The sequence below is a fragment of the Anguilla anguilla genome, chromosome 1 (assembly GCF_013347855.1).
Source record: "Anguilla anguilla isolate fAngAng1 chromosome 1, fAngAng1.pri, whole genome shotgun sequence".
NCBI classification, from domain to species: Eukaryota; Metazoa; Chordata; class Actinopteri; order Anguilliformes; family Anguillidae; genus Anguilla; species Anguilla anguilla.
The window spans coordinates 44603312-44628949 of record NC_049201.1 but is presented as its reverse complement, the minus strand read 5'-3'; the positions used below and the strand labels follow the sequence as shown (position 1 = coordinate 44628949).

The following is a 25638-nucleotide window of genomic DNA, read 5'->3' as shown; positions in this document are numbered from 1 at the left end:
TGCAACAAGACTTGAAGATTATTTTTCCAGAATTCTTTGATCGCAACTGCTTGGACAAGATTGTTTTTTATTAATTTCCTAAAACAATTAGCGTGTGTGTTTTACCATAATTCCATGCCCTCGTGAAATCTGCAATTTATCTGAAGCAGTGTTTAACGTATTAACAATTATTTGATGAATCACAGAATATATGAGAAGCCGATTTAAAAACAAGCTAATTGTAGGTCTCCACATGAACTCAACAGTGCCGTAAAGGAAGCTAATTTGCTGTATCGAAATTGTCTGATGAGTAAAAAAAAGATTTGGCTTCACTATTGTTTATACTCGTTTTGTTTCACCACAGTGTGGGTTCAGCTGTGGCGGCGGATCTGTGTGGAGTAGGAACCTGTCGGTGCGCATGTGTAGACGCGGATGTACCCGCTCGCCGATCAGCCAGCCACACAGATGCGCAGTTTGTTTCGTTCTGTTTCGGCGAATGGCTGTACGGGAGGATGTGTAGCTAGCTACTTTGTGATTCTAGCCGGAGCTACCAAATATAAATATTTTAAAACGCTGGGGACACCTACAAGTTAAAATGGACCAGGAGTTTAAGGATATGGATTCAGCAGGGCAATGGCAGAGCCTGTACATTGTAAGTCATGACTCTTTTTCATTTTATTTAATTTGAGTGATTTGAACGTCTCTTGCGTACTCTCTTTGGAAGTTCCAAGGCCTGTAGCCTCGTTCGGTAGCGCGCGACAAAGCAAGAGCTGAAAAGCGCCTGCGTTGTTCAGACGAAAGTCTAATCTGCGCATGCGGTATATAATACCAGGAATTGCGGGAGCGCGCGTTTGATGTTTAAATGGAATAATGTTGCTGCTAGTAGAGTTAATAGTCTCGCCTGTTCTTTACGTTATACATTGAATGTATACGCACAGAGACGTTGAATTCATAATTAACACAGATACATCGAACCACTTGTAATTGTAAAAGTTACAGCTTGCTAACTAGATATTTATTATCAAAAGCTGGCAAGTAAACTAAACTAGCATGTTTGACATGGTACTGGTAGGCTACATTCGATTCAACTAGGTAGCCAGCACTATTTAGAGGTAAATGCGGTTCATTATGCTCCCTGGCTAGCTAGCTAACGTCAGGTACTTTTATTGTGCAAATATAGTAGACCTGGATAACGTTAAGATTGTGTTTGGCGTACTGACCTAACAGTTGTGTAACGTTAACGTTCCTGAACTGCAGCCAGCAAACTGTCGTTCGCTAGCTTGCAAATTGAATTGCAGTGGGGTTTCCGGAAAACGTAACGTTACAGTAATAGCTACACAGCTAGGTTTCTGAGAAGCAGGGCTTTCCAAGAATATAGCGGATTCCTGACCTGAATTATCGCACAGACGTACTGAACAGGCACGGCAATCTTATCTGAGCTGATAGTTTTAGCCTCTTGGTCTTGTCAGAGATTGTATCTACTTGACATGCTGCTAAACACGTGAAATAGCGTGTATTCTTTGACATATGACACATAATGCGACCTATATGTGAATAAAAATAAGCCTACACAACAAGTTTGTCTCCATAAAAACATGTTTCTTAAGAACTAACATTTAAATTTTTTTTTACTGTACCACAAGGCAGGAAGTGTACGAAATCTGTAGGCGTACAGAAAAAGCCAGCTAAATCATTCGTGGTTTTAACAGAACGACACTTAACACTGAACATTTGATCTGTGCTTGGTAGATTTTAGTCATTACATTTCGGGCTAACACATACTGTTTACAGTATCAGATGTTAGAAGCACTGCTCTTTTGGGCTTGAGCGTTTTATATTGCTCTTTAATTTTGTTCCAACAAACCTGTTTTTCTGAAAGCAACTTATGATATTTGCTCAAATTGTTTATATAGGGTCATAACTCATAAGAAATAATTCGAGGACCTGCCTTTTCATTCCATACTTAACTAATACAATGTTCCTGCCATCTAGAATATGTTCACTAGCCACGTGAGTCGAGCATTATCAGTTGTTGGGCCCTGCACGTACTGTACCTGGTCTGCATCTACCTGCTTATTTTGTAGTTACTACGCCGAGTAAGTTATGTTACTGAGTGGAGACTGACATTCTTCACGCAACTGTATCAGACATTTCAATATGAAGTGAACACTTCTGAGATGCGTGTGAACTCGATTTAATCGCCATACAACATCATAACCTTTCATAAGAAGATTAACTTTAGGAGGGAATTATTTTCCAAGAACCTTGTAGGTGAATATTAGTAATCTAGGCCAGGGACCTGACCACAGTATTCGCAGTAAAATTTGCTTTCAGAAAGTGTTTTTTATGCGGACAAAAACGCAGCTAAGAAATGGCATTTAGCCTATTTCGGGAGCTGAAATGAATCAAAATTTTACTCGTTTCAGTTTACCTGAAATGGCATACATTTAAATCAATTTACCAGAGACCTCAGCAGTAATTAAATGGCAGTGTGGCAGGTATCACGTTCAGAAAATGTGCACATTTCATTGTCTGTTAATCTACAGAAAACATTTTTTGTTGAAACAGCAAATATTAATTTGTTTCATCTACAGAAACGTATCGTAATGCATAAGAACGCTCTGCAAATTCTGTTCTGTTTAAATAGTTGACTTTTTCCCCCAATTTTTGTTTCCATAAACAATATTTAAAAACGTATGCCATTGTCCTCTGTGGACACTCTCCTTTAAAGTTACATACAGTTTGCAAACTATTGTTTAAAAAATGTAAAATACATATTAATTGTTATTTTAATTTTTTTTAAAGGAAATTCGCGACCAGTCTCATGAGTGTCCTTATAAAGTGGCAAAGTTTCCAGAGAATCGGAACAGAAACCGATACAGAGACGTCAGCCCATGTGAGTGACCAGGCTCTACACCATCTTTGTATTTTTTCCCCCGCATTAAATATTCTGCTTTACATGTACTTGCCTAAATATCTATGTATTAGACAAATGTTCTTTTTGCAAGGCACAGTATTATTATCAGTGTTAAGTCCTTTTCAGTAAAGAGAGCAAATGGAGGAAAAATGCATTGAAAATCAGTTTTTCTCTGTTTGCATTAGATGACCACAGTCGAGTTAAACTAGAAAATTCAGAAAATGACTATATTAATGCGAGCCTGGTCATAGTGGAGGAAGCCCAACGAAGCTACATATTGACTCAGGTAAGATCATCATCACCATCATCATCTGGCTTTGCTCTATAGTTTGTCTCTTGTATGTGTGTTTGCGTAAGACCTTGTCAGTAGTCGTCGCTGAATGAAAGCAAGCTTACAGCTGTATTCTGTATTATGACTCCTCTGTGGCGTTATCCCTGGTGTGCTGGTGGGTTTGTTTGGTGCAACTGAAGGGTCCACTTGAGAGCAAGACACTCAGTAATAACATTCAGTAATAACTGGTTGTCCGGGTTCATATTTCGGGAAGGTAAAATGTTGATTACTTGTATGCCCTGGTAGATGATACTCAGTGGAAAGGCTAGTTGTTAGATGCTGAAACACTTTATTCTTAATCTTTCCCATGTTTATGTTTAGATAGAATTTTTTTTAAATTTTTTATATTGACTATTTAGTATGTCACAATGTTCCACCAGAACTGTAGAGAATACTTGTCAGTTTAGGGTAATTTTTTGAATGGTGCAGTTGAGATTTTCTGCATGTTGTTCAGAGGAGAAAATACTGGCATACAGGAGTAAAACGGGCATCAAATAATTACATTTCATTATTCAAGCGTGTTTTGTTTGGGCTGCAAGAGTTTTTAGGTGTGCGAAAGTGCATAGCAGACCAGGGAAAAGTGTGACTAGTCCATCTTTGAGGGCCCCTCTTAGTTTGGTTTGATCTTATTAGCTCAGAGAACTTTGACTGTGCTGTGAGAAAATAAAAGCATTTCTTTAGGCGCACTGAGCACTTACAAGGAGGGATGCATGATAATATTGGTATAGACCGACCATAGCCTAAGAAGTACTTACCACTGTCAGCTGATAAGCCATGATAATGGCCGATGTGTTCACGCTGTACGTGTGTGCCACAGAGGCGACACGTTTGGTGAGCCGCCGATACTGTAAATTTAGACATTTTGAAAATGTCACTCTCAGAAAGTAGCCTAATCATAGACATCTAAAACCTCATTCTTTTCTTTTTTTCTTTTTCTTCTGGCCAAACTGATGAGAAAAAGTAAACAGAGACTCAGTGACTCTCTCAGCTTGTGTTCTCTGCTTAATAATAAAGTAAGCAAGTATAAGCGTTTTCTTGAAAAAATTGGTACATATTTCCTTCTTGTGTTGATGTCTTTGCACTTCCACTCCTTCCATGAAAGCTGGAACTTAGTTGCAGTTTGCATTTGTGCTATAATGTAAAACAGGGATGTATCAACATCAGCATCACCTAATATGGTGAGTCAAATATTAAAATTGGCCCAAGAATGTTTATATTGTGCACCCCTACTTAAGTTCTCATTGTAAGGCCCATAGAATTGCTTGAATAAATTTAATAAATGTTTAGATATTGACCATGTACAGCACACCAGACGAAACATGTACGTAATGAACTAAAAATAAAAAAGTCATAAGTGAAAAAGAAATAAGTTCACCTTTTTTTTAGTGGAAACCACTTTTTTATTTTCTTATTTGTGGTGTACTTGATATACAAATATTTGCCTAACACTTTCCCTGGATTCCCAAGTATTCATTTCGTCCAGCAGAAAAAATAAAATCCATGTAAACCTCTGTTATATGATTGGGCTGGCAAGCTGAATTACATGTTCATCCACTGCCATTTTTAGGGTGACCAGCTCAAGATCCCTTTTAACTTTTAAAGAAATTGGGTTTGAGAACACGGACCGCACGCAGTCTGTCAGCCGCTGAACTTCAGCCTCTTGGATTTTACCCGTCATTTGCGCTTCCTTGTTCTCGATTATATCCCTGTGCTTTGCAGGCATTAAGGCTTAAATAATGAACATTGAGAAAAACACACACGTCCACTTTCCCAAATGACGGGTGTAATATTTCAGGCCCCTTAAGAGAAGCGGCCCTGACAGTAAGCCCTTCTCCTCGCGCGTTCCTCAGGAGGGCTTGGAGGAGCAGTGCCCATTTGTCTGCTCGCTGCATTAAGTTGTCGTCGCGAGACCAGCACACTTCTCGGCGGAGGGGCCGCACGGAGGATTTTTTTACAGGAAGAAGGCTCCTTTTTTGGCGGGTCAGGTTTCTCTGAGGAGAGTGGGTGGGGGCCACAGCTCCACATTGTTGCATGGATTCCAGCTCCTTGTTGTAGACAGTGGATCCCTTTCAGAGGCAGTGTAGCAGTGACTCGAGCTCTAACCCACACACACACACACACACATGCAAACACGCTCACACACACACACACACACACGCTCACACACACACACACACACACACACACGCAAACACGCTCACACACACGTCACACACACACACAAACACGCTCACAAACACACACACAAACACGCTCACTCAAAATGTACGTGCAAAACTGCGGTCAAGATCATTGTCTTTGTTAGTGCAGCGGTCCATTCTTCATTAATAAATGACTTGCTAGAGGGTTAAGTTAGATTTGTCAAGGTTGAAAATGGACAATGCGTGCATTTTTTCATATAGAACAGCGGTAGAGAAAATGCCCTCACATTGTTGCCGCGCAACTAAAATTTAGGACATGTTTTCATCTTAATAGTGTGACTGATATTGCCTGGAAGTGTTACTGTTAAACAAGAGAGATTGATTCACGCAGTTATGATAATGCGAGGTGGTCAGGTTTTTTCCCCGTGAAAGCTTCTGAAGACACTGCCTGCATTCTCCTTGTCCGCAGGGCCCATTGAGAAACACTTGCGGCCACTTTTGGTTAATGATCTGGGAGCAGAGGACGAAAGCCGTCATAATGCTGAACCGAGTCATTGAGAAAGGATCGGTAAGTGCTTCGCCCGCCCGTCCGCAAACGCGCGGAAAGGTAATCAATCCAACACGAATCGCAGAGCGGACCCCAGAGAGAGAGAGAGAGAGAGAAAAAGAGCCTGCGCTCGACGTGACCGAACCGCGCGCGTACGACCCGGTGATTTCACTTACCGTACCTCGGCGGCGCCATGACAAACATTTCTATGGCGACAACCTTGGGGAGCGCGGCGGGCGGCCCTCGTTTCTGGTAAGGAAGGAAGAGGCGGTGAGTCATCGTGGCGAAGCGGCGCGCGGAGGCGCCCCAGCGCACCGGTGCAGACGCTCGGAAGCCCACGGCTCGGAGCGGCTGAGCGCCCGCGGCTGCGGTTGGCAGGGTGCCAGCTTGGCCCCCCGCGGCCGGGCGCGGGTTTACCAGACGGGGGCGTGTCCGCCCTTTGATGCCGCTGACGTTCCCACGTGGTTGCTTCGTCGCTGTTTTCCCAGCATCCCGTTTGAAAGGCTTGCAGAATTCCGGAAAGTGGTCTGTATACGTTTTGTCCCGTCTGTGTTTATTTGCCCGAGAGGATCTGCTTGTGCGGGCCTGAGGTTTGCGTAAAGAAAGTGTTGCTTAGCAGCCGGGCTGATGGGCAGCCGCGTCCGATTTGTTTGTCCTCCCCTCAGAACCATGGGCTGATATTATGTCTGTGGGCTGATATTATGACCACTGGGCTGGAGTGGGATCTGAGCTCCTTAAGATATTACAACCCTGCCTTTTACACCCAACGGTTTGTGCATGATGGCCGTAGCTACCAAAGGGTTGATATGTGACAGAGGTGTTCGTGTGTGCACCTCCTGTATTTAACAAAGAACCCGAAACAAGGCTAACTCTGGGAGGAAGCCCTGGCCGTAGGAAGCTGGTCTGCCTCTACGGGCGGCCCTAGGGCCCGACGCTGTGTCTTTTTCTTCGTGTTCCCTGAAGAGTCACACCCATCTGTTAGCATTTTTTTTTTTTACTAAGATCTAGCTGAAATGGAAAAACTGAAGAGTAAAAGAAAGAAGAAAGGATGGTGGTCGCCGGTGCATTTTTCTGTCTGGGTGTAACCCATTACGCCGGTGAACGTGAGCCATTTGGGGAGAGGCGGCAGGAGCCGGTGGAATACGAACATCTGGTTTGGGTGCGGGCAGGATTTCGATGAGTAACGGTGCCCGCTCGGTGGCCGCAGTGCCTGAACGGGGAGACTGCTGTTAAATGACTCCCATGTGCTTGTGAAGGAAGTGTGCAGAGAAAAGCACACTGCAGGGCTCTGCCCTTTACAGTGCACCTCCGAATCAGGCCACGACTTCATCGTTAGCTTCTCTCAGGAGGAGGAGGTTTGAGGAGGGTGAACGAGTGACAAACAGGCTCGTCAAACAGCACTTGAACGCTTGAAAGCCTTCCCTCCGATAACCGTCCAAATTCTAAACTGTCTAAGTTTAGAACAGAATGGAATAATTTTTGCACAGAGGGAACTTCAGGGTCTGATGTTGAATCATTTGCATTGCACGAAGCGAAGCTATCTCTAAATGGATGTGACGTTTCCCCCGTATCATCGTATATCAAAGCAGAAGTTGGCACGACCAACAAAAAGGTTTTTTTTTTCACGTAGCGTGAACGCGGTAGCTGTTTCCCGCAATTCTATCTGCTCATCAAAGGGAAGAATCGGGGCTGTCAAGCGAAGCTTCCTGGCAGAGCGCTGGTTCTCAGTGCCGCGACACACCCCGTGCTCTGGCACATCCTGGCCATGCCGGACCGCAGGGTGAGTTAACGGCCTGTGGTTTTGATTGACACGCACTCCGGCCAGTGGCGGCGATGCGTGCGGCGCTCTCCTGCAGAGCTCCCCGCACAGCTCGCACGCTCCCCAGATTCACAGGAGCACAGGAAATGACAGTTATCAGATGGACCTTCGGTTGTAATTGGTCATTCCAAATCGGGAAGCGTGAGAGAAGAATGAATCAGGGTCAGAAATAGTTTCAGGGAATGAAAAAGACACAAGCCGGACCCGGTTTAAGCAGCACCTCTACACAGACAATCTAACTGGCTCAGCATGCGCATCCGTAATCATAAAGGAATGATTTTCTTGCGCTGGAAATGTTTCGGTGTTTCCTTTTCAGGAGTGAAGAGCGGTCATGCAATTTGTCCATTATTTTACGAGCGTGTCCCAGCTGGCCGACATTCAGTCAGACATTTTGTAAAAGGTCATTTGTAACTGCAGCTTGACGCACGGCTGGAGCCGTCTCCTGTGTTTGCGCGAGGGTTCATCCTTCCCTTTTGTTTTCCTCTGGGCCACAGGAAAAGTGTGCGCAGTACTGGCCAACACAGGAAGAGCGGGAAACGTCCTTCAGGGACACGCACTTCGTCGTGACGCTGCTTTCGGAAGACATCAAGTCCTACTACACGTCGCGGGTGCTGCGGCTGCACAACACCAGCGTGAGTGGTCTTCCCCTCGCGCGAACGTCCTGTTCCTTTAGCGCCTGGGCCCAGCGTCTGGCAGCCATTTTATTTTTTTCTCCTTCGTCTGAAGGCAAAAATAAATAACTGAAAAAATGACGTAATGGCCGTGTTCCCATAAGCAGTACATCAAATTGGACCTACGGTTAGTTTGAAGTCTCTTGAGAGGCCACCCTTTTCATCAAAATTAGACCGGGGCTTTTATTTAATTATGCATCGATTCCGAGCTGGTGACCATGAGCAGAATCTAATTTTAGAGATGGAAATGACGAGCTCAGAGCCTTTGGCCCTTTCTGACCGGGCCCTGTGGCGTTGGTGTCCTCAGACAGGGGAGTCCAGAGAGATCTTTCACTTTCATTACACCACGTGGCCGGACTTCGGGGTCCCGGAGTCCCCCGCCTCCTTCCTCAACTTCCTGTTCGAGGTGCGAGAGTCCGGCAGCCTGGCCACTGAGCACGGGCCTGCGGTGGTTCACTGCAGCGCCGGGATTGGTCGCTCGGGGACATTCTCACTGGTGGACTCCTGCCTTGTCCTGGTAAGCCCCGCCTCCTGTTCTGATTTATGGGATGACTCTTTAAGTTCTTGCCTTGTTTCAAGTTGGCTACTTGCAATAATGTATGTTTTTTTTTAATACTCCCCATTTAGAAAACATTCATGCAAATAAATTTGATCATAAATTGCACGTACACAAATCCACGCAAACGTTGTCGTTCATTAAGTTCAGACACGGCCTGAAAATGGGTGGGTCTGGTTGATTCCGGGCCGTCCAGGAGACAGTAGAGTCGCTGTGTTTTTTTTCTACTGCTTGGTTAAATCCCTGATTGGTTAAATCCATTTAGATGGACAAGAGGAAAGACCCCTCCTCTGTGGACATTCAGAAGGTGCTGCTTGACATGAGGCAGTACCGCATGGGGCTGATCCAAACGCCGGACCAGCTCCGCTTCTCCTACATGGCTGTCATCGAGGGAGCCAAGTGCATCTTGGGAGATGACTCTGTCCAGGTACCGTCGTGGCGAGGGAGTGCTTTTGGGGAGAGGGGCTCACATTAGCAGTCCGTTTCCTCTGGCGCTAATCGCAGGAAAGAAACTCAATAGAATTAATGACAGGCTAAAATTGAGGGCCGATTGTGGCATTGTGTCCGGATAGCAGAGACTCCAGTCACGGTGGGCAAAATGGGATGACTGTTATGTGGTAGTGGAGCAGGCTGACTAGCCGAATGTCACTGGTTGTCAGAAGTGGAAAATCCAGGTTCAGAAAGTGAAAGTCCTCCCCAGTATTTTATTCCAATCACCTGTATTTTCTCATTTGCCCAATTCTTTAGCCAGGAGGTAGAGCTAATAAGTGAGATCAGCTGGCTGAGTTCATGGGTGGAAGAAACACGCGGCAGGACTTTTACTTTCTGACCGCTGGAAGTTCCACCCCCTGCTGGTTGTGCCTGAGAACTGCAGGCGCTCTGGGAGCTGGCAGGCGGTTAAGGCCGGTGGTGTTGCGTTTCCTGCGTACAGACACAATGGCAGAAGCTCTCCAGGGAGGACCGGGAGCCGGCCCTGGCCCTGCCCCCTCAGCCCCCCAAGAGGCCCACGGACAAGCTCAACGGGAACAGAGTGCCCCACGCCGCGCTGGACGCCGAGCTGGACGCTGAGCTGGACGCCGAGCCCAACCACGAGAGGACGGCGGTGACGGGCGTGGCCGGGAAAGAGCAGGACTTCGACGAGGGCAAAGGAGGGTAAGTATCCTACCGACACCGCCGGGCCCTATACCAGGGCTGTCAAACTCCAGTGTAGGGGGGCGGCAGTGTCTGCAGCTTTTTCATGCGTTTCAACACAAGTGATTCATTCAAGTCATTGATTGGCTAAAGAGTCCACACACCTTGTTCTCAAGGCCTTAATTGGCTGATATCACAAGTACCTGCAGACAGTGCAGCCCTCCAGGATTGGAGTGTGACACCCCTGCACTGTACGCTAAGGATGGGCGGTATATCGAAACAGTAATTATTGAATGCAATGAGTCGTAGCCACCATGTGGTGTACGGCCTTTCCTGCCTTTTTCTCTTTAAATATACCTGTAGTGCTGTAGTGAGCAGCCACACTTCAGAGTGCCATGTGAAATTCTTCTGGAACGTCACCACTGTTTCCTATTGGGTGACCATAAGACAGCCAATCAGCAGCAAGGCCTCGTAGCTTCACGTGATCGACAAAAACACGTCACGTGTTCGCATGGAAGCTGTAGACCTCGGTGCTGATTTGATCTTATCAAAATCCAACCGATATCAGTGGTTGTGTTTTTTTTTCTCCCAAAGCAGCCTCTTCAGTTTGGTTGCTTACTAACCGCTTAAGGCCTAATTAAAAAGGGAAAGATGAAAGGCAAGGCAAGGCACCACACGGTGGCCGCGACCGTTACCGCGTTCGATAATTATCGCGGCGGTGCATCGCCCGTCCCTATTGGACGCGGCGACGGCGCAATCTAACCACGCGCCGCTTTGCTCTCCCCCCCCCCCCCGCAGCGTCCGGAAGCGCCACAGGGAGGAGAGGATCGCCGGCACGGCGCAGAAGATCCAGGAGATGAAGCAGAGACTGAGCGACTCGGAGAGGAGGAGAAAAAGGTGGCTGTACTGGAAACCCGTTCTCTTGCGTGCCGGGGCCGGCGCGGTGGTGGCCGTCGGATTGTACGTGTGCTGGAGAATCTTCTCCTCCCAGTAGAGCAGCTCCTGAGATTCTATCGCGCACAGACTGGGTTTTTCTTTCCTTTCATTTCTTCTACTTCCTCTTTTTTTCTTTTTCTACTTCCTTTTTTTTTTTTTCTTGCGCCGGTACCTGAACGATGGTGTGTTGTACGCGGTGCTGGCGGTGTGTGCATAATGAGAATGGGTTTTTCCTCGAGGTCTGGAGTCCAACAGCGCACTAGACGGAACCATGATTCAGTTTGAGGTTCCAAGTCTATAACATCTCAGGTTTTTTTTTTTGGGCGCAGGTTGCGGTGTCTCCCAAATGTTAACAGGCGTCAGGTGCCTGTGGTTTCATAGGCATCGTGGAGCTGAACTCTATGGTGTGGGGGTGGGGGGGGGGTGTTTTTATCCATGTCCCTGAAGCCCGTGCGGACGCAGAATGCCCTGATTAATCTTCAGTCCGTGACCTCGCTCATGACTGGAGGCAGCGCTTGCGACGCTCGCAGCCTGCTGATTGGACAGCTGAGCGATTTCGCCGGTCATGTGATGTCGTGGCGAAGGCCGGCAGGTTGCTCCTGCTCCTGCTCCTGCTCCTGCTCGTGTCCGCTCCGGGCTTTCGATTTACCCGTCCCACGCAGAAGATGAAAAAGCGTGACCCGTAGATAAACGGCGTGTGGGGACTCTTGCGGTGGGGGATCCTTTGTTCAGCGTTTCCTGGTCTGTTCCGTTTCCGCCGTCTTTGAATATATTTTTGTATGTTTTCTGAGATTACGATCAAGCCTCTGGTAGGCGCGTACATCCAAAACGCTCTTGACTTGAAGAACGGGCGTTATTGTTGTACCGTTTGTACATGCTGGATGAGCTTAATATTCAATAAACCTGCCCTGTCCTCCGCTCCAGTTGTCCAGCCATTTAAAAGTTTGAGTTCACGTAGACCACAGGCCCTGGAGAGCCAGAGGGGATGCTGGGTTTTGTTGTCACTCTGCACTTAATTGGTTTCTTTGGTCTACGTGGTTGTTGCATTTAAGGTGAAAACAAAAACCAGCAGTCACTGTGGCTCCACAGAACCAAGGTTGGCCACCTCTGATATACAGCAAGAGCTCATTTGGCTGCGTTGTTTTATTTTGTTACTGATTAGTCTGCACTGGTGGTAACTCGGGTAGTACACTGGGACCAAAGGTATTTGGAATAAATACGAACATAAATAATAAATAATGGAGTAATATGGAATATATTAACTTGCTTTTCAATGGTAATGAAATTCGGTAAATTGGAATTGTAACATTAACTGGCAATGGGTGCTATTGCGCTAAGTCACTTAATTAAGGTATTGATTCATCCACGTCAGTGACTGCAGTCAGACCTGTAAATGGTTCTTGAATCCATTGATACCCAGTATAATGTAAAGCAGCAAATAAGAGATAAATCTCATGCTTACATCTGAGGCAGAACAGTGGTGCAACTTTAATTTGCCCCGCCTTCACTTTAGAGTGTAAAGTGTTTTTTTTTTTTGTTTTGTTTTTTTTTTTTGTTTTTGGTATTCCAGAAATGTTTTTACTGTTCTATTTCATTTCAATGCATAAGTATTATATTCAAGCACTTATAGCTGTTCTTCGCTGTTTGAGATGGAAACGGTGTTTCTGAATGTAGTCATCAGGAAAGCTCCCCTTATGTGTGTGCCTTCAAGAGAATATACTAAGTTGCTTCCATCATGACACCTAAACAGCGAGACATTCACTGGTTGTGTAGTCTGATAGGTTGTATGGTAAATCTCAGATCCTGATAGTGCTTTAGTATTACTGTAGAATGTATGTTGATGTTGAGCTGTTCTGGAACCAGTTTTCATCCACCCTGACTAAACCAAAGGCTTTGATTAGTGAGGCCAGCCGCCTTGTTAGTCCAGGGGGCCAATGTAGAATTATAATGGTGAAGTCGGCCCCGGCCTGAATCATAAGCTTGGGGGGTGGGGGGGGGGGGCTGTTGTGTTTGTAATGACTGACTCGTAAACCAACCTTGAGGCTATAATTTTTGTGTTTTTTTTTAATTTTTTAAAACTGCAATATTGGATCACTTCAGCTATGTAGTCCAGTCAGCAGGCCTCTGCCCATTGAGCTGAATGACACACAAAGCCAGCGGCGCCACTGCAGGAAGCTAACGGTGCCCTCCACACGCGGTTCAGATTTGCGGTCGCGGTGCCGCGTCGCGACCGCGCGCGGACTCCTCGCTGGGCTGAGCGACGCGTTCGCGCTGACGCCGCGCCGGCCCGCTGCCGGCAGCGCCGGGAAGCGGCACCGACCGTAACGATCTAGAACCCAGGCTGACGTCACCCGTCACCCAGTTCCCCGTTCTGAGATTTTACATTTCATCAATTCAGCTGCGTTTCAATCAATCAATCAATCAATCAATCAGTTTTTATTTAAAGTGCAGAATCACCATGCAGCGTGGTCCCAATACGCTTTACTAATGATGCAGAACAGAGATGCATTAGAGAAAAAGCTTCACGCGCTTTCAGACGAAACCGTGAAAAGGCGCGGCCGTGGCCGTTTGGATGCGCAGAGGGGTCTGTCTGTGTCTGGGGTTGGCTCTCCTTCCTTTGCAATAGTGCGTGATTGGGATTGGGATATCCTGTGAGAACGGGATGAAGGATGGTTCGCACGTCACATGTCAGATCTCACACGTGCGGCCTCTGCTGGGTCGCGCACACACACACACACACACGCGCACACACACACACACACGCACATACACGAATGTGAGCCCTTTACTGCTGCTCTTAGCGAAACCTCTGATGAATGTGTCTAATGTTTTCCGTTCTTACTCCAGAGGGTAAAAAATAACTCAAATTCAGTTCATTGTTGGAATGCTAATAACAGAAGTATGAGATAGCTGAGTGAATTTGGAAATTGAGGGCTTTCATTTGGAAAATAAGAGTGGGCTTACCAACACAGTTTAAAAAAAAAAAAAAACAATGCTTTTGTGTCAGTGTGTGTTTTTTCTCTGTTCCTGGTAATGGAAAAATCTAAAATCAGTTCTTCCTTTTCAATTTATTCCTGAATAAATAGATATAATTAGTTTTGGAGATTCATTTCCTGTAGCCCTTTATACCAGCAATATTGGTTTATCCTTGACAGAAGTGTTTAGTGGTGGTGTGACACTCAAATAATCATCAGTTGAAAGTAAAGTCAAATTTCTAAGAAACATTTCTAGAACAAATAGAATTCCACTGACAAAATATTGGCAGAAAACTAGTGGAATCATTGCCTCAGTGGAAAGAGAATATGATAATGATCAAACAGGCTAGCTGCGAATATAAACGTTTCCAAAGAACTCCCACATCCTTTTTTTAGCATTCATTGGAAGCAAGCAGTCAGTTCCCATCCCCTTGCTGATGCAGGCTTCCCTGCAGTGCCCTGGAAACCTCGCAGTCGACCCACGCCGGATATGTTCTTCTATCCGTGTCTTTGTTCACCGATCGTTAGTGTCTTTCATTCGGAATTCCCACTCTTCATGATTGTAAGCGCTCTTTGAAAGTTTAAGTTTGATGCTGGTATGCGGTCAGAGTAGCTCTGGGCAAAGGCCCAAGCCGTAAACATCACAAGTGGTCCAGGGGGGTATTTCACAAAGGAGGATTACCCAGTTGGCTTGGATAACTGAGATAAGTAAATCCTGGAACAGCTCTTTTTTAATTCAGTCCATGATCCAGATTTGGGAGTGTTTCCAGGTTTTACTCGGTGCAGTTATCCAGCTAACTCTGTAATTCTGCTTTGTGAAACAGGGCCCAGAGCTGCCAGTGTGATTCGCAAATACAGTTTGGGACTACATGCTAGGACTGAAAGCTCTGCAGCTGGTCATCCCTTAAAGGCACCTTAGTGCACGAATGGACATTGTGAGCAGAAGCATGGAGGTTTGGGCCTAGTCCTGGGAAAAGCCATAAATCCATGTGAAGGCTGGTCCTGGAGAGCTGGAGGGTGTTTTGGTTTTTGTACTTGCCTTAAAATCATCAACCAATGTAAACCCACGAAACCATTTGAGGTGAGATTACTGTGCAATCAGCAACTTCAGTTGATCCATTGAATACTGAGTGAGAGGAAAGCCAGCATGCCCTGTGGCAGTCCAGGACCAGGGTTGAGGATCCTGACATAAGTGCGAGTCTGATTGAAATGGTACATTTGTTGCCTGGCCAGCAGGGAGCGACGCATACCGTGCACTCCCAGGCACTGTGATGCTGCAGTCGTACTGGAAGGTGGTTCCAGTGAACCCGTAGCTGGGCCGTTAGCTGTGCTCCTGTCATCGAGAGCCCGTCTGCATCTGGAAAGTCTGCGGACGCTGCCATCAGCAGCAGATGGCGGCAGCAACAGAACATGGGGCGAGAGTCCACCAGAGCCTAATAAAGGCCACCCATAGATTGTTCATTGAATAGGTTTCGTTCATTTGGCACGATCCATGCATCCAGCTTTGGGGGCGGTCCTTGGCTAACCCCACCCACCAATCGCACATCGCTGTCACGCTGCTGTGACGCTAGTGAACCCAGCTGGTGCGCTACTCCTTTAGTCACACGTTTTCTAATGGTGCACTTTAGAAAATTCTGTACTGTATTCGAAAGCCCACTAATGCGGTCAACCCCAGATCCTAGTGCTAACTTGTAAGTACTTGTGATGCACTTGATACTATTTGTGAACAGCATTTGCTCCCCCCTCCACCCTTTTTTTTTTAGTGAAATTTCTTTGTTGACTGAATTATTGTGTCTGTGGTCATTCTCTTAGCGAAGAATTCTTAGCCGCCACCATTGGTGGGGGTCAGTGTACAGCATCGTGGGCGCAGCAAACGCGTCAGTGCGAAGAGTTGGGTCCTTTGCCGAAGCGGCTGAGCCGCAGCGTGACGGTGTGTGCAGTCGACCGCCTGGTGCTCCAATGGCTGCCGTGATGGCTCGCTGTGAAGGGCCTAGAAGACCTGCGTCGTGCCCTGCCTGTTTGAATTTTACAGGACAAAAGCATGACCTTGCTCTGTGTGTTCATATTTCTAGCTGTGACCCACAACCCCCCCCCCCCCTTCCCCCCCGAACAATGCCCTCCTTCCCAAAACCCCATAATTTTCTGTTTTGTAAGCTTGTTTTTGTATTTAATAAATGTGTTAGAAATAACAGCTTTGCCTGTGTCCTTCTTTCTGAGCTTCTGAACCTGAATGTTTGTCTTTTCATTTTTTAATCCATGTGTTAAGAGCTTTTGGCTTTGATTCATTGATTTTCTTGCAAAATAAAATATTTCGGAAACACATGACCTCAACAGCCTTAATAGAAGAACGGAATTAAATTGGGACCCAGTGACAGAAAATAACATTTGATGTTAATCCAAGTATTCATCACTTTACCATTAGCTTAATGCTGAATAGTGACGCCGACCACACAACGGCTTCAGAGTCTGGCGCACTTCGTGCACCGTTCAGTGACCATGAGCAAATCTCAATCGGCTCAATCTTTGGGAGTTGAAACCGTACAGATCATGGAAACCTGCAGGAAGGAGGAAATGCTCAGTGACTATACAAGGTCATACGTGCAAATAATCCAGTGAGATTATAATAAAAATAAGAATCAAAAAGGCATATTTTTATGAGTGCTAAATCAGTTAAATGCTTTATTAATTTGTCCAAATTATAAAAAAGGTTTCTGCAAGTAGTCCATCTGCAAGTTATAAGCTTAATACCCCAGGAATACTGGGTTGTTGACCTTTGACCCTCCTGCATTTCTGACTCAAAAGGCCAATGTCCTTCAGTCTCAGTTGGTGATGAACCACCCTTCCAATTGTCAGGGCTGTAGAGTGTCAGGAAATTGTAGTCTTTCCCTGACTGAAGGGTTGGGACTGTGTAGATTCTTGCCTGGTGTGTTAGCTTGTTGAGTCTTGGGGGGAGGCTGTGTACTGAATTAGTGTTCTCTATGTTTTGCATTGTGTGTGTGGCAGGCAGAGGTCGAGCGACAGCTAAAACCTGCAGATGCTGAAAGTCTCTGCTGCTCTTTGCCTGGGCCACAAAAGCCACACCAGCAGGAATCATCCGCCCAACACAGAGAGGCCTTCCTCACAGCCTCTCTAACCGCTTGCAGCACACATTTCCACTTCTTTGGATGAAGAACGTTTTTTTAAATTGCCAGCATTGGATTGAAGCCATGTTCAAAATGTTTCTTTGTTTTGTGCTTGTTCATTTTTATTTGTTCTCATTTCCCTTGTATTCCTAGAAAGAGCAGGAGGGAAAATAAGTAGGCCTTTTGGCATTTCCACTTTGTTATACTGAGAAAGTCTTTTTATAGTCTTTTTTTTTCCACAACAGAATTAAGTCAGTACTAGAGAACAAACTGCAACCTCTTTTATGAACTTGTTGAGTGAGAAAATGTCTTCTGTCTAATTCACCCACTATGTGCTGCTTTTTTAGAACACTATTTTAGTGGGCGGGGGTATTCCAAATGGCAGAAAATGTCATATACACTTGATAACATCTAAGCGTTGTTTATTGGCTGTCTCAAATCATATTTTAGTGATTGTCCAGTCATAAACCAGGTTAATGTAAAATTTTGTTTTGGTTACTATCCCAACAGCAGATTAACAGCAAAGTGTATTTAGTGGCTGCTCTATCAGATTGTTGGTTAGCAACACAGTGGAGGCAATATGATCAACCAAGTATATCAGAGTGAAAATTCACATACAGTAAAGTCATTAAATTCAGTAAGATAATTGATTTCAAGGTAAAATTCAGATGCTACAAAACTTTTGTGTTCTTGTATGTTGCCTGAATGACTGAAACTGTCGGAATCTTTTAGTATTTTTGGACTATATAATTAGGTAGTGACATTAAGCGGATTTTTTCATTAACCTGAAAAGTGTCAGTTAGCTAGTTAGAAAGACATTTGTTACAACATATTCCCTGGTCTTGGTTTTTTCCAAGCAAGTCTTTAACCATTGTGTATTTAATAAGCACTTAGCTTTTGTTTCTTACTTATCCTCATATTTTAAGCTACTTTAAAACATCACTGGGACCAAAACCACACTGGTCATGTTATTGAATGCCTAATAATAAATAAAAGTAAGCATTTCTGCTAGACAAAAAAAAGTAGAAACATTTACAGATGGTTTGTGAAGTGAGTTGTATCAATGGAATCTTTTATCTGTGCTTAAAATGTTATTTAAAACATGCTGGAAACAGGCCTGCTTGTAATTAGGATTTTAATATACCCTAAGCATCTTGTCTATAATTGGTAAATTAGTATATATTCTTGAAATATTTAAAGTCTTGCAATTCATCTAATAATACAATGCCTTAATAAAACCAGTATAATTTTGTTTTCATAAGATTGCTTTCCTTTTGACATTTCTGAATTGGCTACCACTGTCTTGTGTTAAACTCACTGGACCTTCCAAGAGTATCACTGCAACATTGTGTTCTTTTATAAGGAAGTAATATTGCTTGAAAACACTTTGGCATGACAAATTATACCGCTAACTGGGCTGGCACTTCTCACAAACTCTTTCAACCTCCTTACGTGAGGTCAACGGAGCTGCAGTAAGGTTCAAAGTGGGTTTTACCTGGTGAGTCCAGATTCTAATGCTATTCCAGCCACAGCAGGGTAAACAATTGTCACATTTGTAACCTGTTATTAAATTTTACCACAGGAATGCCTTTTCTCTGAATCGGTATTGATTCTCTGAGACACAGGGCACTCTGCTTATATTCCCTTGAAACCCCAAATTCATTTTCCATTGACAGCTTTACAAATTGACCAAATGAAGCGCTTGACAGATGAAGCAATCTGGAGTAGCAGAGAAATGCACCGGTGACCTTTTGAACAGCAGTGCACCAAGGCGACAGAAAAGATCTCTAAAAATATTTATCTCAAAATACCATATTTTCTTGCTCACAGAGTGCAAAAACAATGAACGCAAGGACCCAGGAATTGTGCCAGATCCGAAACCACAGTATCCTGTGACATTCGCAAAAGATTCCATGACGCATGTCATCTGGGATACACGGCAATTTCAGGATCATCTAAAAAAAAAAAATGTTTATATTTTAATGGTAGGACTCTTCCGTGACAAGATAACAGAAAGAACCTTCTGTCAGAGAGACATTTACAGTAAGACTAGAAGTATTGCCAGTAAAGCTAAATGTGTTAAACCTATTGTCTACAGGATCAAAGCTCTGATGTGAATTGTGAACCCAGTTCTTCGGTATCGTGAGTCCCCTCGAGCAGGACCACGTCCAATTAATCCGCCAGCTCTGATCCACTTGTCCACTCTGGGGGCTGGGATCAAAGATTTTTCTGGAATCTCTGCATTCGCTCTTTTTTGAGTGACTTTTCAGGAAGAGGCCGCAAGTTGATATACGAGTGTCCCATTCCCAGAAGCGCACTATTGTTTCTCTTGGTTTCTCCACCCCCCCCACCCCCACCTCCCACCTCCCACCTCACTCAATTGGATTGAGTCCCACTCAGAGGCCAGAAATGTGTCAGAAGTCGATCCCTGTGGTGAACTGCTGCAACGAGGTCACACTCAGCAGACACTTCAAAAGGGGCCTTCCAGTCACTCGCATTTTTAATTTTCTGCTGCTTTCTGACGGGCATGTAGCCGTTTATGCTAAATCAGGCTGTTTCCCTTCAGACACGGTGAAGAGGGTGTTGGTTTGGGGGGTGGGTTGGGGGGGTATTAAGTGGGTGTTACAATCTCCCTTTAGAAAAGGTCAAAATGCCCCACGCTCCCTTTCTCCCCCACTCACGCATGCTCAGCCACCCACTTGTTACCGGTGAGTCACAATTTCATTATGGTTATGATTTGAATTACTTAGCGGAATCACTGCAGGTAAAATTACACACGGGCATCATTTCTACCCCCTTTCCAGGAATTGATTCAATGTTTCCAGAACAGGCTGATGGCAGCAGTAATTTCATCAATCCAACAAAGTGACCGGCACCATTAAAGCAAAAAGGCTCGTCTTGTCCTTAATCACAGCCAATTTAATAGTGTCTGGGAACATGTATTATTTGGGTTTACGGGAGCAATAAATAATAGGTCTGTCCTAATATAAAGAAAATGGAATATGTAGCACATATGAATCACCACTGATGGGAAATAAGTGTTTAGTTTGTGCTAGAAAAATGTTTACAACAGATGTTGATTGTAATCATAATTTCAAGTCAAGTCATAATTTGAGTAATTTTATTCAGTATCACTTATTATTCAATATTTTCTCACATTTAATGTGCCTGCATTTAACAGATATATTTAAGTAAAGTAGCAGAATGAGTCCAGAGATCTTTGCCAGAAATAATATCCTGTATTTTTTCCCCAGGTACAAAAAACTAGCTTATTTTCTTAAAGCGTATTGCACAGTAAGCCATGACATCAGTTTCATGGGAATTCGTGTAGGTGGGCCATTGGCTTATTTATTTATTTTCTTAATTCAAACAAAATAAAATTTTCAACAACAAAAGAAGTGCAATTTATTTCTCCAGCTTGAGCTGCAGCACACACAGTATTCCACTTGGCTTCACCTTTTAGATACACAACAAAGCACATTATAAATGCTCATTGTCAGTGAATTCAGACTACATCAACACAGTGGTTTTAAAGAGAAATCTTTTCTCTCTTTTTATATTCCAAAGCTTTAATAATTTTTCCAACTGGGCCTTTGTGTCTGGCCATGACAGACCGAAGAGATTTACATAAATCTTACACTTCTGAGAATTTTATTCATTTTGAGTTGAGCAAGAAGTGAGCCAACAACCCACCTACTCGCATACACCCACAGAACAGAATCCATGGCTTATGATACTTACAAACACATTCTTGTTTTTACAACTGTAGAAAAAATAAATTATGTCTGCCAAAAAAATAGACCTTCGGGTCAGTGTTCTTTTTTCATGTAGAACAGACTGTTATTTTGTTGCTTAATAAAATTATTGTTAAATATTGGCAAATTTATGATAGCAGCATTTTGGAAGTGTTGCCAAAGCACAGCATCACTTCATTAATCAGTGAAGTGCTTGTGCATAGGTCATGAGTGATTTAACCCGCTGAACATTAAGCCTAATGAAAATGATAGAACACATATTTAGGTATTTAGCGGACACTCTTATCCAGAGCAACCAACCCTGATGACGCTTTTACATACAATCCATTTAGACAGCTGGATATTTTACTGAAGCAATTCATATTAAGTACCGTGCTCACCAGTACATTGGCAGCGCCCCAGCTGGGAATCGAATGCACATGCTCTGTGGTTGCAAGGCCAGTTCCTTAACCATTATGCTATACTGCTGCCCAACATACCGACCGTTCATTCCAGTCTGGATGGGAGTCATGTGGGGGGGGGGGGTGCAATTTACTGGCACGCTGCTCAGGAAGAGAGGGATTTTAGTCAGGATTGCCGCCCCGAACTCATCACACACACACACACACACACACAAAAACAGCACCCGCTACAAGTGCACTACTGTAATGAAAGGACTATGCAGCCCAGTCAGTGGACTGGAAAAGCAAAAGGTAGACACTGGTAGCATCCACTTCAGCGGGATGAGCGTGCCCATTTGAGCAGTCCCAAAGCGACAGGGAGACAGCGCGGACATGAAAGAGCCTAAGAACACAACTGGGCATCAGAGAGAAAGATTGGGGAATAATCAAGATGGACGCCAGCTGTACCGCGACCGAGCCAAGGCTGGAGCGCGGACCGAGCGGGCGCGGAGCGGCACGTCGTCTGGGGGTGTCGGCGCGAGAACTTTACGACCTGGAGAAACGCCGCTGCCGTTCTCCAGCAGCGACAGGCCACAAGTCACACCGCCGTGCCAAGAACAGCACATCACTGTGCTTCACGATTGTGTCAGCGCAACTGGATCCACTTCAGTTTAATCTATCGCCTAGGGGAAGAGGCACGGAAGAGAGTCACTGAACCTGCGGGTGTCCTCACTTGAGGAAAAACAGCAATGCTAAAGATAATTAGTCAAGTCAAAATTCTATAATGGTGACACATGCAACTTCAAATGACATCCATTTATTACAAAATTGCAAATGATGCGCAATAGCCAATAGGGTTTATTTACATACCCGAAGTGCAACATAATGTCATGCATTAATTGCATGGGTCAAAAGGATTGAATATCCATGGAGTCGATACATTTTTGTGATAAAGCAAACGTAACATACAAAATATACTCATTAAAAACAGGTACTTTGGGGCAGGATCTGGTTGTTTTTTGTGTGCCTAAATAAACATATCACTTTATTATCTACCTGTGTTTTAAGATCGAATGCATTTATTTGGTCAACTGATCTGCAGAGAGTACACACAGGAACTCCTGCGATAAGATTTTTCTTTTTTTGTGAAAATTTCAATTTTCACCTGAACTCAGATTTGGTGATACAAAATTAAATATACTTTCTACCACCAAAGATAATATCCATATTTTTTTACATAAGCCTCTACATTCTGAGTGCACGGCCACTATTGGCATTACATTACAGTCACCATGACACCAGTGCTACTGAATGAGATCCAGAAATCACATCCCACAGGTGGTTGCCATGGAGAGAGCAGACAATGGGCACCTAACAAAGCTAGCCACAATATGGAGATGAAAACTGAGATATAAAGGGAAAATGATCATATCAGTCTACATAGAGCCCATCAGTTGATCCTTTTGCAGGGCATGGGCGGGCAGACAGCCCATTTCCCTGTGTCAGCAGCAGGGGGCGCCGGCTGCGAGAGGACAGGTCAGGCGGCCCCGCCCTCAGAAGATGGCCGGGGGAATGCCACTTCCGAAAAGCAGTCTCCACGAGCAGGGGGCTTTCCACTGCGAGCGTGCATTTTCCTGAAAGAGAGGGAAGAAAAGTGAACATGTTATCCATGCCACTACAATCATGCCACAAACACAGCGGCCATGGAAAGGACACTTACAGGTTTGCCCACCAGGTGGAGCCAGTCGTTAAGATGGTTGACAAGGGCGAAGGCGTCTGGGATGTTGTCGCCTTCAGAGCAGAAGGTCAACACCACTGCTAGTGGGATGTCTTCAGAACAGCTGGAAACAAAAGGTCCGATTAAAAGAAAGTTTCCGCTCACAGTGGACCATTTTGATTTTCTTTTAATTTCCTTGCTAAAGCAACAGCGGCAGTTCACAGCGTCATTTAAGCTCCTTACAAATCCCGCATAACAGGTATATCCTTAGTAACTGAAGGGAAAGTAATCGCAGACGTCCAAGTCAGACGCACCAGTCTACATAGAGGCCTTTAGTGACGCCCCCTCCCGGAATGTAGAGCCTTTCCTCCGTTTCGCTGATCCCGGGGAAGAGTTTCACCCTCTCCATCTCGCTCCACTCCAGCTCCTTCAGGGCGTCGCCGGCGATGCGCTGCATGGCCGGGCTCAGAAGGTACCGTAGAGGAGCGCTGGAGAGAGAGAGGCAGCACCGAAACGCTCACATTCACACTTTCACAGTATGCTTCAACTTTCCATAAAGGCAAAAATCCGTGGTGAAATCCTGCGGGAAGACACCTAAACATATTTGACTCCACTTCTTGTCTGTCTTGTTGAAAAGAATGAAATGGTGACAAAAACTGGGATCACCTTTTAAGAGGTTATATTAAAAAATAGACAGCACGTGTGTGCTTATTTACATAGCTATTGTATGATATTTACATTTAGTAGACGCTTATCCAGAGCGACTTACATAAGTGCAGACATGCAGCTTTAGGCAAACAACAGCACTGAAGCCATTGCACTGGAGTCACAACTGACAATAGTTTTACAACAGTTACAGGCCATTAGGAAGCAAACGGGTTAGGGGACACCGTTTTAATATTTAATGTATTCATTTTCAACCATGGAATGAGCATATTTAAAAATTCCCACTCCATGATTGGAAATTAACATTCATCTCAATTCCAAATAACAAAGATAAATGAAGTGCAACGTGCAAAATTACAATGGCTGTACCAATGCTGTTATACTTCAGCGTGCAACATTTAAAAAATTGTCAACTGAAATTTGATAGAATCATATCTGTGTGAATGATATAATGTGAATGATTCGGCAATGTATGAAAACCCATGAGCAGTTTTAGCCTACATTAAAAATGAACATAAGCCAATTGATAGGCAGTAGTGAACTAAGTGATGGAGTTAGCTAGCAAAATGTACAGTATAGTGAAAAATGGTTTTAAACCTCTAAGCCCATCACAAGTTTTGTTAAACAAACAGTAATCAAAGCACTTGAAACCATAATGGCATGGAGCGTTCTGGCATTATCAATCCCATGAAAGTAATGACTGTAAGGCCAGAGCAACTCTACAACAGATATAGAAATAAACGTTCAAATTAAGAGCTAGTTTTATACCTGTGAATCTGCTGGTCATCTCTCTGGTAAGCATGACTGCTGGACAGTAAAACCGTTCGAGCAAAGCCACTAGACTTGATCCAGGAAGTAATCAGCTTACGAAATTGTTTACGCTTCGTCTAAAGGAAAGGGAGGAAATAAACGCAACTTCAAAATTCTCAGTATAAGTACGAATTTTCAAGACAAAAAGCTCAATTTCAATTCTTCGTTATCTAACATTATTAGCAGCTTGACATAACTATTATCAGTGTAGACTCATTAATGACAGCTCAACTTAACTGTCCACAGTGGTTTCTGTGGTTCAATGTTCAGTAACGAGTGACGATATATTTACATGTGATGTTTACAGTACATAGAAATGTTCACGTTGAATAGATGTCGGTATTACCTGAATGATTGGGGACCGAATCTGCAGCACAGTCAACTTCAAGTCAGGCAAAGAGTAAACTGCATAAAAGTTACATATTACATGACAGCTCATTGGCAACACTTAACATTAACAACCAGAATAAGAACATCTGCAATAGGATGGCGATGTTATTACAGTCATGGATGTAGCGAACTTCCATACATACCTTCTGCGGTCGTGCACAATTCAGCTGAATTATCTGCGGATGGTGCATAAGGATTGTTCCCTGCCAAGGGAATAAGGCAGTCGGTGTGGAAGTACCCTACTCGAGGCATGTTGAGGGTGGAAATTATGAGGTCTGTCGCAAGTTGGCCAACATTCCCCACGGATACAGCAGGCTGTTTAAACGCACGAATTGTGAAATAAATCAGAGAAAGCATTAAACGAATATATTATATAAGACACAATTTGTAAAAAAAAAAAAACACCTAGATAAGTAAGCCAATCAATTATTGTCGGCAATGACAATGGAGCATGAATAGTTTCGTTATCGAATGGCACGGCGCTTAACATACCATAACCAAGGTAAATTCTTTGAAGCAGGGTGAAGTGTTTTCAATAGGTATAAACATGATGTAAGTAAAATTTGAAAGCCCCTATATATAATGAAACTGTTTAAAACTTCGTTATCTATAATGTCATAAGGAAACCACTTGTTTTACTTTTCCTCCATGCACCTTTGGGTCCTTCTTGTGCCGAGTCGTTTCATGACGTATTGTTCAGTTGTAGGGCGCTTTAGATAATGCCTGATAAAAATGTCAAACTATTTTTAAATTACAATAATAATTTAAGTCCATCAAGATTGTTCATTAATTAAC

At 44.2% G+C, this 25638-nt stretch overlaps 2 protein-coding genes across 3 annotated transcripts; one reads left to right on the top strand and one right to left on the bottom strand.

Moving 5' to 3' along the window:
• Positions 1-71: 71 nt before the first annotated feature.
• LOC118219592 (tyrosine-protein phosphatase non-receptor type 2-like) lies at positions 72-18386 on the top strand. 2 transcript variants are annotated; one of them, XM_035402894.1, is made up of 10 exons: positions 72-631; positions 2785-2875; positions 3082-3182; positions 5838-5936; positions 8229-8366; positions 8713-8922; positions 9227-9388; positions 9893-10113; positions 10891-10989; positions 17007-18386. In XM_035402894.1, the coding sequence occupies exons 1-10, from the start codon at positions 575-577 to the stop codon at positions 17026-17028; spliced, it is 1200 nt and encodes a 399-aa protein (XP_035258785.1). In that variant the 5' UTR covers positions 72-574; the 3' UTR covers positions 17029-18386. The 2 variants fall into 2 exon arrangements, with proteins under 2 accessions (XP_035258785.1, XP_035258775.1); XM_035402884.1 differs by lacking the exon at positions 17007-18386 and having other exon boundaries at positions 10891-16192.
• Positions 18387-22061: 3675 nt separating this feature from the next.
• On the bottom strand, positions 22062-25521 carry psmg2 (proteasome (prosome, macropain) assembly chaperone 2). The gene is made up of 7 exons (XM_035390635.1): positions 25336-25521; positions 24987-25158; positions 24800-24858; positions 24412-24530; positions 23292-23465; positions 22981-23101; positions 22062-22894 (listed from the first exon to the last, which is right to left on the bottom strand). Exons 1-7 carry the CDS (start codon positions 25390-25392, stop codon positions 22814-22816), a joined length of 783 nt encoding a protein of 260 aa, XP_035246526.1. The 5' UTR covers positions 25393-25521; the 3' UTR covers positions 22062-22813.
• Positions 25522-25638: the final 117 nt, after the last annotated feature.